General features: G+C 54.5%; 1 protein-coding gene across 7 annotated transcripts in view; it reads left to right on the forward strand.

The window, feature by feature from the left end:
* The window catches only part of SHF (Src homology 2 domain containing F), a 17235-nt gene extending 2599 nt beyond the window's left edge, over positions 1–14636 (forward strand). Inside the window, exons 2-7 of one of the 7 annotated variants that reach the window (XM_015557569.1) lie at positions 4089–4230; positions 6421–6627; positions 8087–8227; positions 9465–9634; positions 9776–9895; positions 13879–13968. In XM_015557569.1, coding sequence (XP_015413055.1) covers positions 4197–4230; positions 6421–6627; positions 8087–8227; positions 9465–9634; positions 9776–9862 — 639 coding nt within the window. In that variant the 5' untranslated portion in view covers positions 4089–4196 and the 3' untranslated portion in view covers positions 9863–9895; positions 13879–13968. The other 6 variants (XM_015557567.1, XM_015557566.1, XM_006777986.2 and 3 more) reach the window with 6 other exon arrangements.
* The last annotated feature ends 235 nt before the right edge of the window (positions 14637–14871 follow it).

A 14871-nucleotide genomic window follows, 5' to 3' on the forward strand; every position in this document is an offset into this window, starting at 1 on the left:
GTTTCATTGCGTAAGCAGGAGAGCCCAGGTTGACAGCCAGGCAGCCTGACTCCGGATTGGCTGCTAGCACCGTGCCAGGGGACCCCTGCACTTATGGAGAGGAGCCCCGCAGAGCAGAGGTGCTCACTAGACATTTGCCAGTGAACAAGGGGAAGGAGACTCGGAGAAGGAATGAGGAGTGCATTCTGGGCTGAGTTCACCAATTTCTGGACGATGAAGGACAGCATTTGCCACCCAATCTCGAGGGAGCCACAGACACACCTTTTAAGGGCTGGCAGCATCAGTTGCATTCATCATCTTCTTCCCAAGCCTATGGGGTAGGTACTAATACCAGCCCCATTTTATAGATAAAAATACAGAGGCCTCCAGATAGTAAATGTAAACTAAAGAAACGGAGAAAAGGGGCAGTGGTAGATTTGGAGGACCTTGCAGAGCCAAATCCTGTAATGTTTGTCCCTTTGGTCTCCCTGGATTCACAAGCCCCGTGGAGGGCGGAGGTCAGAGACTCATAGCAGGGCCCAGCTGCGGAGTAGAAGGTTCCACCAGATGGTGGGCCTTCCAGCCACCTCAGGAGAGGCTTGGGCAGAAAGGAGAGTACAGACCTGACAGCTGCTCTGGGAGGGGCACTGCCCAGTTGGAACAGGCACAAGAGCTGCCTTCTGGAGGCACCCTGCCGGATGACAGAAAGGAGGGGATCTGCTGGGCAGGTGGTACGGGGACAAGGGGGCCCTCTGATTCAGCATTTCAACAGCATTGTGACTACCAGAGGGCTTGCCCAAATATCAGCCCTGGCCTTGATGTCTTCCCAGCTAGTTTCTCTCTTCTGCTCCTGAGTCAGGGGCTTTGATCCCCATTCTAAAGTCGAGTCTCTTGACAGCCTGCTCCTACAGCTGCTACTGGTTGGTCAGAGTTCAGATAAGGAAGGATCTGAGAGTCTATGGGTATAGGACAGCCGTGGGCAAACTATACCCATGTGGGATCCCGCCCGTTTGAAATGAATAAAACTAAAAAAAAAAAGACCGTACCCTTTTATGTAATGATGTTTACTTTGAATTTATATTAGTTCACACAAACACTCCATCCATGCTTTTGTTCCAGCCCTCCGGTCCAGTTTAAGAACCCATTGTGGCCCTCGAGTCAAAAAGTTTGCCCACCCCTGGTCTAAGGAGAAGGAGGCCTGTCGAGCCTCCAGGTAATGTGCACTGAGCACCCACTGTGTGCCAGGCTCCGTGGTGGACGTGGTGTATAATAGTGAGCACATTAGAGTCCGGTAAATACACAAAACAAATAGTGGCAGGACAAAGGTGTCGGAAGCCTACAGGGGCAGCTTCCCCCACTGAGCAGTTTTGCCTCCTTGTGTAACCCAGAGGCTCCTGAGGAAGCAGGCCTGGCCTATGACACGGGTCAGTGCTCGGGCAAGTGCCTGTCCTGCCTGGTTTCCCAGCAGGCATTTCTGCTGTTGCTCCTGACTCCCAACCCCATGGGCGGCTCCTTGGGCACCCCAGCCCAGGGCAGGGGCGTTGGGGCTTCCTGGAGCAGGGTGTGGAGCCAGGAGTGGAACAGAGGAGCCATTGAACTGCCCACAAAGCTGCCACCTGGGCGCCCACGGGCACCAAGGGCTGGCGCTAGGGAGGCCCACGCAGCCTGGGAGGGGTCGTGGCTCTAGGCACCGGCCCAGGACTCCAGTGGGAAGGGTGCTGAGTGCAGCTGTGACCCAGCTTGGCGAGGGAAGGGCTGGGGGGCTCTGTGGAGTTGGGGGCCACCGGTGCGTGGTTCTGGGTGCTTCTGCTCACTGAGCAGCTTCCAGGGCCTCAATCCCCTGACCTGGTCCTCCACCCCACCCGGATTCATGCTTCCTCCCTCTTGTGAATGAACAAGAAAATGCGCTTCCTTTGTCCATTCTTCCTGTTTTATGTGAACTGATTCAACAAAGATTTACTGAGCACTTTTGGGCACTGGGAATTTAACAGTAAACATTCTTGCCCTCAGGAAGCTCCCAGTCTGCAGGAAGACAGATAATAAAGCAGACATTCACTACACACAGGATGACAGCCCAGCTCAGAGGCACTAACCTGCCCTGGGGGGAGAATGGAAAGGCTTTCTGAAGGAAGAAAAGAATCTGATTCAGGCTTAGGGAAAGCTTTTGAGGTGAGAAAAAAAGCATTGAGCTTTCAGGCAACAATGTGATCTGAGATGGGTAAAGAGAAACCAAAGAGGAAAGTGGAATCTTAAATCCATCTGTAGCTATGGACTTTTTATTGTAGCTGCTGGAGAGCCCTTCAAGGTTTAAGGATAGCGTGTCCGTTGATTCAGTTACTGTTGAGTTGCTGCCATGTGTGAGTTGTGAGTCTGGGTGCCAGCTGGGCTGGGTACCCAACAGGCTGGCTCCAGAGCCCCCTTGGTCAAGTGGGTGGGGCCACTTGGGGGGGTGCCAGCTGGCCTGGGAGGAAGCAGTTAGGGGGAGGAGGGGTAAGTGGATTTATTTTCTTTACTTCTTGGAGGAAGGAGGATGAGGTGTGGTGGGCTCTGAGGGAGGTAGGAGGTGATCTAATAGAAACATTTTTCTAATAGAAACATTACTCTAGTGCCTACTGTGAGCTGGGTACTTACTGGAGCCAGAGAGACAATAATGACAAAGAGCTCCAGGCTAGTGGCTGATCTGGTGGTGGGTTAGGAAGATCTGAGATGATAGAATTCTCGGAAGCAGGCAGAGATCTGAGGGCAGAAAGGGGCTGGGCAGCTTGACTAGGACAAAACGGAATAAGGTGGGAGCTGAAGAGCTGAAGGGTGAGATGGCAAGAGCCTTTGGGACATGTTTTGGAGACCTTTGGAGGGGTTTTCAGCAGCCCAAAAAACATGAAGAAGGGGTCTCTGAGGTGGGAAGCTTCCTTTTTTTTTTTTTCCATCTGTGCCTTACTAAGGGTCCCAGATCCGCTAACCCAGGGCAGGGAGGCCACCCTTACAGCTTCCCTGCTCAATTGGCTCCCACAGTCCTGATCTGTGGGATCTTGGTCCAGAACGAAAGCCTAGTCCAGGAATGGGGGAGAGGCAGGAGTGGCCCCTCCCCATGCTGCTGGCCCCAGAGTCACCTCTCGTTAATGCAATGCTCCCTGAGGGGCTGGGTGGCTGGGATCTGTCTCTGCCACAGCCAGTCCTCCCCTCCCTGCCCCCTAGGAGCCGGTGCCCAGCTTGGAGAAAGGCTCTATTGTCCTCCGTTGTGCCCCACCCTGAGCACCTTGAGCTCCTCTGCAGGGTGTGCGGCTTGTGGTTCCCTCTGCCTTGACTGGGAGCAGAGATGGGGGAGGGGGCATGAGCCGCTTGTGTGGGAAAATGCATGGGCTGTGTAGGGCCAAGCCAGGCCTTTCCTGTCCCTGTTCTCCACGAGCCCAGGGGATTTCAGCAGAGCCCCAATCCTGGCTTTCCTCATGGCTGTTCTAAGGTTGTCTTTCTCCTGGGACAGCCAAGGTGCCCACCGTGGCAGGTTGGTAGCATGATTTTGTACAAAGGATGCAGGTTCCAATCCTGGTTCCTCCACTTCCTTGGAATGGTCTTGGGCATGGTGTTCCCTACCTGCGTTGAGCCTCCATTTCCTTAAACCGGGATAATGATACCCACATGATGATTATGATGGATGTCCTGCAGCTAAACCAGCAGAACTGTGGCATAGAATACTCAGTCTTTCTGTTCTTGATGGTCAGCAAATAATATTTGTTCAGCATCTGGTAACACACTGGTAGGCATGGACCAAGCTAATTTCCAATGCCTCCTGTGCCCTGTCTACTCTTTGAACTCCATTGTAACCAGTTCTCTGAATTAATTCCCTCTGTGGAACCACGTGGTGTAAGCTCTTGGGCTGCCTGGACCCTGACTGAGGCAGGCTTTAAGGCCCAGAGTCTCATCCTAGCTATTTAGCCTAGGGGTTGGCCCAGAGGCACAAAATCAACAGAAAAGAAAGGACCATTTTGGGGGCAGCCTAGTGGGAGACCCCTGCAACGGAAGAGCCTGTCCAGGACTCTTGCTCCTGTGGATAGAGCATCTGGGGAGCAGAGCTGTCTCTCAGATGTCTGACGCCTGCTCTCTTCCCACAGTTGGCAATCCTAGAAGACTATGCGGACCCGTTTGATGTCCAGGAGACTGGTGATGGCCTAGTAGGAGCTTCAGGAGCCCCAGAGAAGGTCCCGGAAAACGATGGCTACATGGAGCCCTATGAGGCCCAAAAGATGATGGCCGGTGAGTGATAGAGTAAGGGAGAGTGTTGGGGGAAGTTGTTCCCTGAGGCTTGGGTATCTGCAAAACAAGCTTTGGGACCCACACGTCTTAAGAACTGATTACTTGGTCTCTAGAAAATATGGAGAATGCCTTTGCTGGGTCCTTGGGGAAGGTGACCACTACCTTCAAGATAGTCACTTTGGAGAAGGAGCTGTGATTTGTGGTACCTGAGACTGAGGTGATAGAGAAGCCACACAACCAAAGGTCAGACAGATGGAAGCATTTGGGATTGTGAGGAAGGGCAAGATAGTGGTGTGGGCTGGGGGTCATTGGTCCCTAAAAGAGAATCACTAGCTTTAGAGAAGGTGGTAAGTTTGAAACGATGTTATGACAATTGGAAACGCATGACTATAAATGCCCATGATGCTGGGCAAGTAGTTGAAGGAGTGAGGGCAGGAAGAAATGGATGAGCCTGGGTCTGGGGAGCAGAGACCAAGAAAGAGCCCAGGGAAAGACCAAATCGGGGCAAGCAGACAGGAGGACAGGCCAAGGTCCCAAGGCAGGATGAAAGGAAGATATGTTTACAGGAGAGGCAAGATGAGAGAGGCCAAGAGGGGCATTGATAGGCCTTAAAGGCTGGAATGAGGCATTTGGACTTGCTCCAAAAGGGGAAGGGGAGCCATTATGGATTCTTGAGCAAGAAAGCAACAGGACAAATAAGGCATTTTAAGGGGATTACAGAGGCTTTGGTGTACAGAACAGACCAGAAGAACTGGGCATCAATCAGAAAGATGAGTTAGGCTGTTGTGGAAATTACTGAGGCTTTACAGAACCAATAATTAACACCCTTTTCTTCCCCTCTGGAGCTTGGAAATAATTGAGAAATAAGATCAAGGAAACAAAAAATGGAGATAACAATGTCAGTTTTCTTACTGATAAAGGTGATTGGAGAACATTACTTAGCTATGACACTACAATGGGCTTCTTAATACTTCCCCACAGAATGAAACTTGCCCACTCAGGCTTGGGCAACATAGCATGACTTTAGGCCCTTGCACAGGGGCAAGAGGAAAAAGAACCAGAATGTTCTCTCTGTGTAAAAAAGCAGATCAGATAAACTGCTCGCCCTCCTTGAAAGAGGTGGGAGACGGGCAGAGGGCAGTCAGGGGTGTTATTCCATGGAGCCAATGAGACAAAAGCCTGAAGAATGGAGGTTCGCCCTAGTAGTAATCTAGATGTGGAGAGATGAGGGTGAGACTCCTCAGGCATTGGCAATGACAGATGGGACTCAGACAGTGAAGGAGGGCCAGGACCACGGAGAGCAGTATAGTAGAGGAAATGGAGACAGTGCGAGGGTGGCTACCGTATTTAGATCAGAGGGGTGTGGCCCCCTAGGACAGCAGTCGCCAACCTTTGGACCTCACGGACCACCAGTGGTCTGCAGACCACCGGTTGGCGACCGCTGCCCTAGGAGGCCCATGAGTGCCCTGGGATTGATGAGAAAATCTGCACATAGGGGGAGCTCCATAGCTTTTATCAGTTTCACTGGGGTCAGAGATCTCAAAAAGAAAATCACAGAACAGACTAGAAGAACATTCGGGGAGAGTGGTGAGTTTGAAACATCGACTGAAACATCTTTATGGCAACTAGAAACATAGATGCAAAGAGTTCGACTGGGCAAGTAGTGCAAGGATGAGGCCTGGGAGAAATGAATGAGACTTGGCCTTGGAAACAGAAACCAAGAGAGGATCCAGTAAAAGAGATCAAATGGGAGGACAGTCCATGAAGGGGACAGATTCAAGGATGGGGTTGTCAGCAGTGTCTGACCACCCCAATATGGCAACAAAGGATTGTCATATTGTGAATGGTATCACTTGGGACACAAGGAAATAAATGGAGTTGGGTAGCAAGGAAATGGACTAGGAGAGGACCCTGACTTGGTTTCCTAAATGTGTAAGCCTCAGCTCCCCAGCCCTTGCTGGCCATCGCAGGATCCTTTTTCTGTCTTTCATTCGGGTGCTGCTGCCCCTGCCTCTGTTGGGTCCCATGCTTTTGGAACCCCGGAGGTGTTTTGAGGGAGAGGGACCCTGTATGTGTGCCCCCAGAGCCACCGGCATCTGTGAAGGAAGCCTGCCTGGTTGCTGGGAGCACTGCTGGGAGGCTGGGCCAGGCAGCCAGGCCCTCACGCCTCCCTCCCGCTTGCCCTGGTAGAGATCCGGGGCTCCAAGGAGATGGCCCCTCAGCCCCTGCCTCTGTATGACACACCCTATGAGCCGGAAGAGGAGGGGGCCACCCCTGAGGGTGAGGGGGCCCCTTGGCCCCGGGAGTCCCGCCTGCCTGAGGATGACGAGAGGCCGCCCGAGGAGTATGACCAGCCCTGGGAGTGGAAGAAGGAGCGGATTTCTAAAGCCTTTGCTGGTGAGTCCTGGGCGAAGAGGGCAGGTTTGCTGGGGCCTCTGGGCAGCTTTCTGGGCTCGTGGGAGTGAAGGAGAGGCATCCTGGGAGGGGAGGCCCAGGAGGGAAGTGTAGTTGAGTCTTCACCACGGAGCTGTGAGTTGGCAGGTGGACAAGGCGCGGTGTGCAGAGTCAGGGTGTGGGCACAAGAGGAGGATGAAGGCGTCTCCCTGCATCACCACCTCCGACGCCCAGAGGCTGGGGCCACTTCCATCTTTTGGGGGACTGTGTATATTTAAAAATAAAGAAGTTCCAAACAAAATTATAAAACTTGTGGCATATGTTAAATACTTAACCAAAGAGGGCATTAACCCTCCAAACAATGCAAACAGCTGCCTCTGTAACCATTAGAGATACCAACCCTGAGTTAGCGGCTGTGTCTCCCAGTGGTAGGCCATGCGGACCAGGGGTGCCTACCCCCCGAGGGGTTTCTGAGAAATCCCCGTCACTGAGTGAGGGTAGGTTTCTTCTGTACCGAGCACCCCAGTGGCCCTCCCAGGCCTGGAGTCCGACATGGAGAGGTGTGTATGGGTCGTTTGAGTTGGGGGTAGGTGGCACAAGAGCTTTCACCCCTGGATCCTTGATTCAGTGAGGACATAGAGGACTTAAATGCCATTAGACTCCCTTTCCGTTCCCATGTCCCTCCTACTCCTCCTTGGGCAAGAGGCTCATCTTGGAGCTGGATCCAGGTCTTTGCTCTGTGGGGAGGCCCACCCTGGCAGCCAGACCGAGAAACCACAAGGTGTCTCATTTGTTTCCTGTAAAGCGCGCACCACTGAGGATGGGCCGCTTATCTCCAGAAGTCTCCTTGGAGGATCAATACTGTTTGGCTTGCTTAATGGGAAAATCTATGCTTGTCATTAGGAAACCTTGTTAGCAGTCCTGGCGCCGCCCGTGGCATCACTCTTCTCATTGTCAGGGCTTGGGATTTAGGGTGTGGGGGGCAAGTTTCACTAAAACATCTGCCCCCACATCTGAGTATCCCTGACAACCCGGGTGGGGTTGTCTCAGCGAGGCGATGGGGACAGGAGGGAGGGAGGAGGCTGAGGGAACCTGAGGGTGGTGCTAGGAGACGTGGGCAGCTCCTTATCCCTCTTTTCCTCCTTTCCTGGCCCCTCTGGTTCCTGGAAGCTTGTGAGGTAAATGAAGGGGATCCACAGGGCTGACAGCAAGACCCTGCTTTTGCCACCTGAGCCTCCGACCTTTGACCCTGCCCACCCAAGGTGGTCAGTATGGCTCCACCCGGCCCTCTGAGAGTCCTGCTCCCCATTCAGAAGCCGCCCTGCCTCCACTCTGACCCTCCTCTCTAGGCTGTCCTGTGTCCTGGCTCTGGGTTTTGGTGTCTCAACCTCTGCCTCTCTCTGTCTGTCTCTGTCGCTGTCCCTGCCTGTCTCTCTCCTCCCTGCTGTGCTACTGGTTCCAGTTGACATTAAGGTCATCAAAGATCTACCTTGGCCTCCACCGGTGGGACAGCTGGACAGCAGCCCCTCCCTGCCCGACGGGGACAGGGACATCTCCGGTCCAGCCTCACCCCTCCCCGAGCCCAGCCTGGAGGATGGCAGCGGTGGGTCCTGTCGGGGCTTCTGGCCAGGGTGACGTGTCCTCTCATCCCTCGGGCACTGGGGGCTTGGGTTGGAGGAGCCAAGAGGTGGGGCATGGTTTGAGGGACCCAGGAGCAACCCCTCTCTTCTGCGGAAGAAGGAAGGGAGAAAGTACACACCTCCCGCTCCCTCCCCAAACATGGGGAAGGTGTCTCCCAAGGGAAATCCCCCGGAAACCCACTCTTCTAAATCCACTTCTTTGAGTCGCGCTTTGCCTGGCCCAACTTCAGCAGTGCAAACAACTCCTGAGATGGGGGAGACTAGCTCGCACAGCTAGTGTCTAGCTAGCTCCTCAGATAAAGGAAAGGGTCTGCTCCTTGCATTTGGTGTCTGAAAGATAATAAGGGCTTGAAAGTGCTACAAGGAGAGAAAAGTAGTCCAAATGGGGAGAAAGAAGGCACTGAACACCTCATCTGCGTTCGGTTTTACCCAGAATGGGCAGTTGAGGGGAGTGGGGGGCAGTGCATCTCTGCACGTGCACAGAGGCCTGAGCACTGTTGGTACATGTGTGCCCAAGTGTGAGTGGGTATTTTGTCAATACAGGATGTCACCTGTGCATGTGTGCCTCGGTCCATGTGGTCTGCTGGCTTCAGCTGCCCCTGTGCAGGCTCAGCAGTCAGGTCTGCCCTGGTCTGGGAGGGCAGAGCCCCTCTACTGGGTTTCTGTGGGGGTGGGGAGGGGAGTCTGTGGGCAGCGACCTTGGGAGCGGGGGAGGGGCGGACCGGCTGGCGGCTTTGGGCAGGATTAGCCTGTCAGGATGGCACCAAGGGGAATCAGATAATTGTTCTCAGATCAATAAGTCATTTCTACAGAATGGCTTGGCAGGGTGATTTGGAGAACAGTAATGAACTCTGAGGAGGAGAAAGAAACAATATTATCAGCACTGAAGCCACCCCGAGGAGGATGGAATAGGGGAAGGCAGTCAGCAGCTCCCCAGGGAGAAGCTTAAGTGGTTCCTCTTGTTGCTCCTCTCCCCTCTTCTCCCACCGTGTGGGGACTGGGAGGCCCTGTGTGGCACCGGAGGGCTGAGCCCCACCTTCACCTCCACCCCTGCCCCTCCTGGGGGATGGGCCCAGAATTCCATCCCTAGAGCCAGTCAGGCCCATGAGCATGTCCAGGAAATGGGGGTGGGGTACTGGCTATTCTATAGGGCTCTACTTCTAGGGTCCTCAGTGGCTGTGACTGGTATGTTCCCCACAGCCCAGTTTGAAGGATCTGAGAAGAGCTGCCTGTCACCCAGCCTGGAGGAGAAGGGGCGTCTACCTCCCCGACTCTCTGCAGGGAACCCCAAGTCAGCCAAGCCCCTAAGCATGGAGCCCAGCAGCCCCCTGGGGGAGTGGACAGACCCAGCACTGCCTCTGGAAAACCAGGTGTGAGTGTCTGTGTCCAGCTGGGGACTCTCCCCTCTCCTTTCCCTTCCTAGCACTTGCCTGAGGGGACACCCCAAATGGGTGGGCCTGGTCAGCGAGGGACCCAGCAGAGATGCTCCCCTTCCTCTCTCTCATCCGCAGCTGGTACCATGGGGCCATCAGTCGAACAGATGCCGAGAACCTGCTCCGGCTGTGCAAAGAGGCCAGCTACCTGGTGCGCAACAGTGAGACCAGCAAGAATGACTTCTCCCTGTCCCTCAAGTGAGTGGGGCTGACTGGCTGGCAGTTTTAGACAGGATTAGCCTGTGAGGGTGGCACCAAGGATAATCAGTGGGAGGACAACCGCCAGGACAAGAGGAGACCCTAATATTCTCAGGCCCAGCCAAGCTGGGGAGAACCCCACCCCCCATGAACCTTTGCCGACTCTGGGCCACACTCTAAAGGTCTGAGCTCAGCCCCTGCTCTCAAGGAGCTCATAGTTTCTTGGGGGAAATAGTTAAGCTGTTGTCCAGTTCAGAAGGGTTCTGTCCCTTACTAGCTTTGTGGCCTTCGGTCCCCTTAATCTCTCTGGGCCTCAGTTTCCTTAACTTACAAAGTGAGGGAATAATATCTACTTTATAGGGAATGATTAAATGTATGGGAAGCACTTGCTGTGGTGCTAAGTGCCCAATAAATGATCACCATCATCATTCATGGAAGTCGGAAATGTTCTAATAGCACAGGCAAGGAGATAGGAACTTTGCCTGAAAGGATCTACAGGTGAGATGGAGGCTGGGTCCTGGGAGGAGGACAGGGCTGTGGACACAAAGCTATTCTTACTCTGAAGAAGCGGACAGGAGGTCTGGTTGCTGGTAGCTGACAACTGAGCGTTAAAGATCCTGGAAGAGGTTAGGGAGGTTGGCCCTCCCTTCCCATCAGCCCTCCTCCCTGGGAGCAGATACACAGGCCAGGATTGGCTTCCCAGGCTCTCCTGGTAGGATGGCAAGTCCTCTCCTTGGCACAGGAGTGCCCCCTGGTAGAGCCTGTACTCCACAGGACCGCCTGTCAGAGCGGTGTGTCCATTTACCCCGCTCCTCCCGCCACTACTGGAGCATCTATATCACCTTCTACCACATTTTCTGGGTGCAATAGAATATAGATATACCCGCACTTCAAACAAATCCAATATATGGAAATTTGGGACTACTAAAAAGATACATTTGAAGATAATTATTCAACTTCACTAAAAGATAATGAAGGGGAAAAAAGCCAGATTATAGTCATAACCTGAGTTTTATTCTTGGGTTTAATAAAATTAGCTATGTGACCCGAGGCAACCTTAACCCCTCTGGGCCTTGGTTTCTCCATTTGCAAAATGGAGAATGGTTACTTCTTAGGTTTCTTCCAGCTCTCATACTCTGGGAGTCTGCAAATTATCATAAAATCAAAGGAGCATTTGGGAAAAATTTGTCAAAAATGTGATTTACATAACTTCCGGAATGAGTATTGCTTTAAAAATTATAGTTAAGATTCATAGAGCATATACTATATGCCAAATAGCAGCGTATACACCACCTCTTAAACCAACTAGCATCCTGCAAAACCAATCTCTTTTTATAAACAAAAATAGATTCAAAGAGGTATAACTTGCTCAAGGCTACCAGCTAATAAAGTTCTAAGAGCAGAATTTTTTAAAAATATATTTTTACTGATGTGAGAGAGTGAGGGAGAGGGAGACCGAGATAGAAACATCAATGATGAGAGAGAATCATTGATTGGCTGCCTCCTGAACACCCCCCTACTGGGGATCGAGCCCGCAACCCAGGAATTGAACTGGGGACCCTTCAATCCACAGGCCAATGCTCTATCCACTGAGCCAGACTGGTTAGGGCCAAGCCACTTTATTTTTGTTCTGGGTGGGATGTGAATTTGTGGGCAGATGACAAGGGGCTAATGAGAAGCTAATGTCCCTGCAGTTGGCAAACTGCCAACCTCAGGATGGGAATGAGAGAGAATCATTGATTGGCTGCCTCCTGAACACCCCCCTACTGGGGATCGAGCCCGCAACCCAGGAATTGAACTGGGGACCCTTCAATCCACAGGCCAATGCTCTATCCACTGAGCCAGACTGGTTAGGGCCAAGAGCAGGATTTGAATCCAGCTCAGTCTGACTCTAATAACTACATAGTTCCTCCATTGCACAGCTCCACCCCTCAAGTCTGGAACAGTCTAAGGCAAGTGGAGACTGCAGGGGTCTGGCTCCCTAGCCGAGCACGCAGAACATAGCCCTGCCTTAGCCTGGGGTGTAAAGGGGGAGGCACGTCTGGACGCCTGGCTCCAGCCCTGGCTGATCTGGCCCCGCCAGCAACTGTCTGCCAGAGCCTCGTTCACATATAAATGGCTTTTCTGAAACACAATTATGGTTTCTCTTCTCTCTGTAATGGAAGGGCTTTCATTGGTAATTAAACAGCTTCCTCCACAAGTCAAGCCAGCCCTGGCTCTGCTTCCCAGCTAGTCCCTCCCCGGCCCCCGGAGGGTCTGGCACGGGTTCTGCTGTGTCCTAATGGACCCTTGGGACTTCGTCCCAGGAGGTCATTTATCTAGATGGAGGCTGAGCTCTCAGCTTCCAACTCTGGTCTCTGGCTACGTGTTGCCCTGTTTGCCCAGATCTGTCCCCCAAAGAGAAGATATAATGCACAGGTGTTAGGAGAGGTGATGTGCCCAAGTGGACTGTGGGAAGGGAGCCATCCCCAAACTGAGAGAGGATGAGGGAAGGCAGGGTCCACGCTGCTGCCCACCGCCTTGGGCCTGGGCCTAGGCATAGGACAGACAGGGGAGGGGATCACTTACTGCCTCCCCTTTCTACAGTCCCCAGGGGCTGTGCATTTTCCTGAGGCCCTTGGCTCCTTTCCCAGGGCCTGTGTGGTCACCAGCAGCCTCAGCAGTTATCTCAGACCAACAGATGAAGGATGGCCCCACGCCCTGACACACACACCCAGAACTGGCTTCCAGCAGGCTTTGGGGCCCTGTACCCGGGCGAGGGAAGGATGGAGTTAAGGGCCTGTGTTTTCCTCCCACCCCTTTACTCTCTTCAGTCACCCCACTCCCCCGCTTTCTAACTGCTGGGCCTAGTGAAATGAGTCCAGAGGCCTCTTTTAACCCAGGCAGGGGAGGCAAGCGAGGAGGTATTCTAGCTTCGCCTCTCAAGAGCAAGGGCCTCACCACGAGTCCTGCCTCCCACACCTGCTTCTGAGCCCTGTCCTTGTCCCCAGGTAGGCTCTGACCAGCAGGCTTCCCTAAGCAGTGCTGACCACTTGCCGGTGAGTGGGTTTCAGACCTGGGGCCTGGGCTGTAGTCGTTTGGACAAATGCTGTTCTTGCTGGGGCCCCACCCCCACTCAGAGGCTGAGGGTGCCCCACATCTGGGAGACTGCCAGAGCTGGGGGAATGGGGAGGATGGGGGAAGAGGGGGGAGAGGGTATGGGAGGAGCACAGGGATGCAGGGGATGGGGTCCTTGACTTGTGGTCAGGGCCAGGCAATACTGCTGACTTCCTTTCCTAGACTGTGCCAGGAGATGGGAGAGGCAGGGGAGCATGTCCTCTCTGAGGAGGGCATGGAGCTGCAGCCTCACCCATGACGTCAGCCCAGGCTGAAGGGCTGGATGGATGGGCTGGGCGCTTGGCTCAAGGCCAGTTAGCAGGAGGGTGAAGGGATGTCCCTAGGACAAGGTGGCTGGCTCTCCCCAGATTTGGGGAGCAGCTCACCTCCTCCCCTAGTATCTGCAAGAGAGAGCCCGAACCAAGATTCTCTTGGTTGTCACATCCACCCACCACTACTGCCCTGCCAGGGTGTCTGTGTCTCCACGGGAGTGACCAAGAGCCTCACTGGTGTCCTCCCCACAGCTCAGAAAGGGGGATGGGTAAACTGGTCCTGGCCACATAGGCTGGAAGGCAGGAGTGCCTGGATACCAGGGTTTGGGGTGGGGGCGAGGGTGTTGGTCCCTCCAGTTTCCACCCGTACACACCCTGTACACTCACTACAAGCACATTCTTGGCACACCCTGTGCCCTCACCACAGAGCCAATACCTACTGCTACCTACTCACAAAATCCCCTCCGCCCCCTCCCTGCTTTCTGGACTGACCTCCATCTTCCGCAGCCACCTCCACTCTCTGCTGGTTTGGAACAAGACATTGGCTGCAGGGCTGGGGGAGGGAGGGGACTGGAAGGGGCCCCCACTCACCAGGGTCTCCTCTCCTCTTCCCAGGAGCAGTCAGGGCTTCATGCATATGAAGCTGTCTCGGACCAAGGAACACAAGTATGTGCTGGGCCAGAACAGCCCGCCCTTCAGCAGCGTCCCGGAGATCGTGCACCACTACGCCAGCCGCAAGCTGCCCATTAAGGGGGCCGAGCACATGTCCCTGCTCTACCCCGTGGCCATCCGGACTCTGTAGGTGTGAGGCTTGGGCACTGCGACAGATCTGGACCCAGTCCTGTGCCCGTCCCCCGGCTGCGGGCTGTGGTCCTTCCCAGGGCCGTGATCTCCCAAGCCTTTCTTCCCCTCTCCCTGGGATGGAGTGGAAACTGGAGATTCCTTAATTTATTCGAAAGAGTAAGGGCGATGGGGCCTTGGAGGAAGCGGAGGTCTGGAGCTGAGGAGACAAGAACCCCTGGGGAGGAAGGGCCGCCCCTGGAGGAAGGGTCTTCCAAACCCAGAGTCTCCCGAAGAGTTTAAGATCAGCAGCTGCAGGCCCTTTCCGCCCCTGGGGCAGAGGTGGCAACCTACTTCCCCTCCGCCTCTCCCCCCGGGTCAGTACGAGGCGGAGCAGGATGCAGGCCCGCAGGGCACCCTGACCTCTCCCCCTCCGCCCCCAAACGATCGGCACACCCCTGGGGTGGAGGTGGCATTGGGACGGGAGAGGCGGGAAAGGGATCGGGACGGAGGGGACGGAGGGAATTCGTGCGGTCCTCCGGCCGTTCCGGCTCCCGGCCAGAGGCAATAAATAAACCCAGTGCTGCCAGGCACTGCCGCGTCTGCGCCTTCCGCGCCGCACCCCGGGCTGACGGGTGGGGAGCGGCGAAGCGAGCACAGATCCGTTTATAAATCAGCTCTGGAGCGGTTGTGAAAAGCGCTTTGGAAGCATCAAGTTCCTTCCTTTGATATCAAAACATCCCCCACTGCCCCCGCCCCGGCTGGGGGAGGAGGGGCGGGGACCCGAGCCGGCGGCCTCGTGGCGCCCCCTCCCCGCCGCGCCGACGA

The sequence above is a fragment of the Myotis davidii genome, unplaced genomic scaffold (genome assembly GCF_000327345.1).
Source record: "Myotis davidii unplaced genomic scaffold, ASM32734v1 scaffold46, whole genome shotgun sequence".
NCBI classification, from domain to species: Eukaryota; Metazoa; Chordata; class Mammalia; order Chiroptera; family Vespertilionidae; genus Myotis; species Myotis davidii.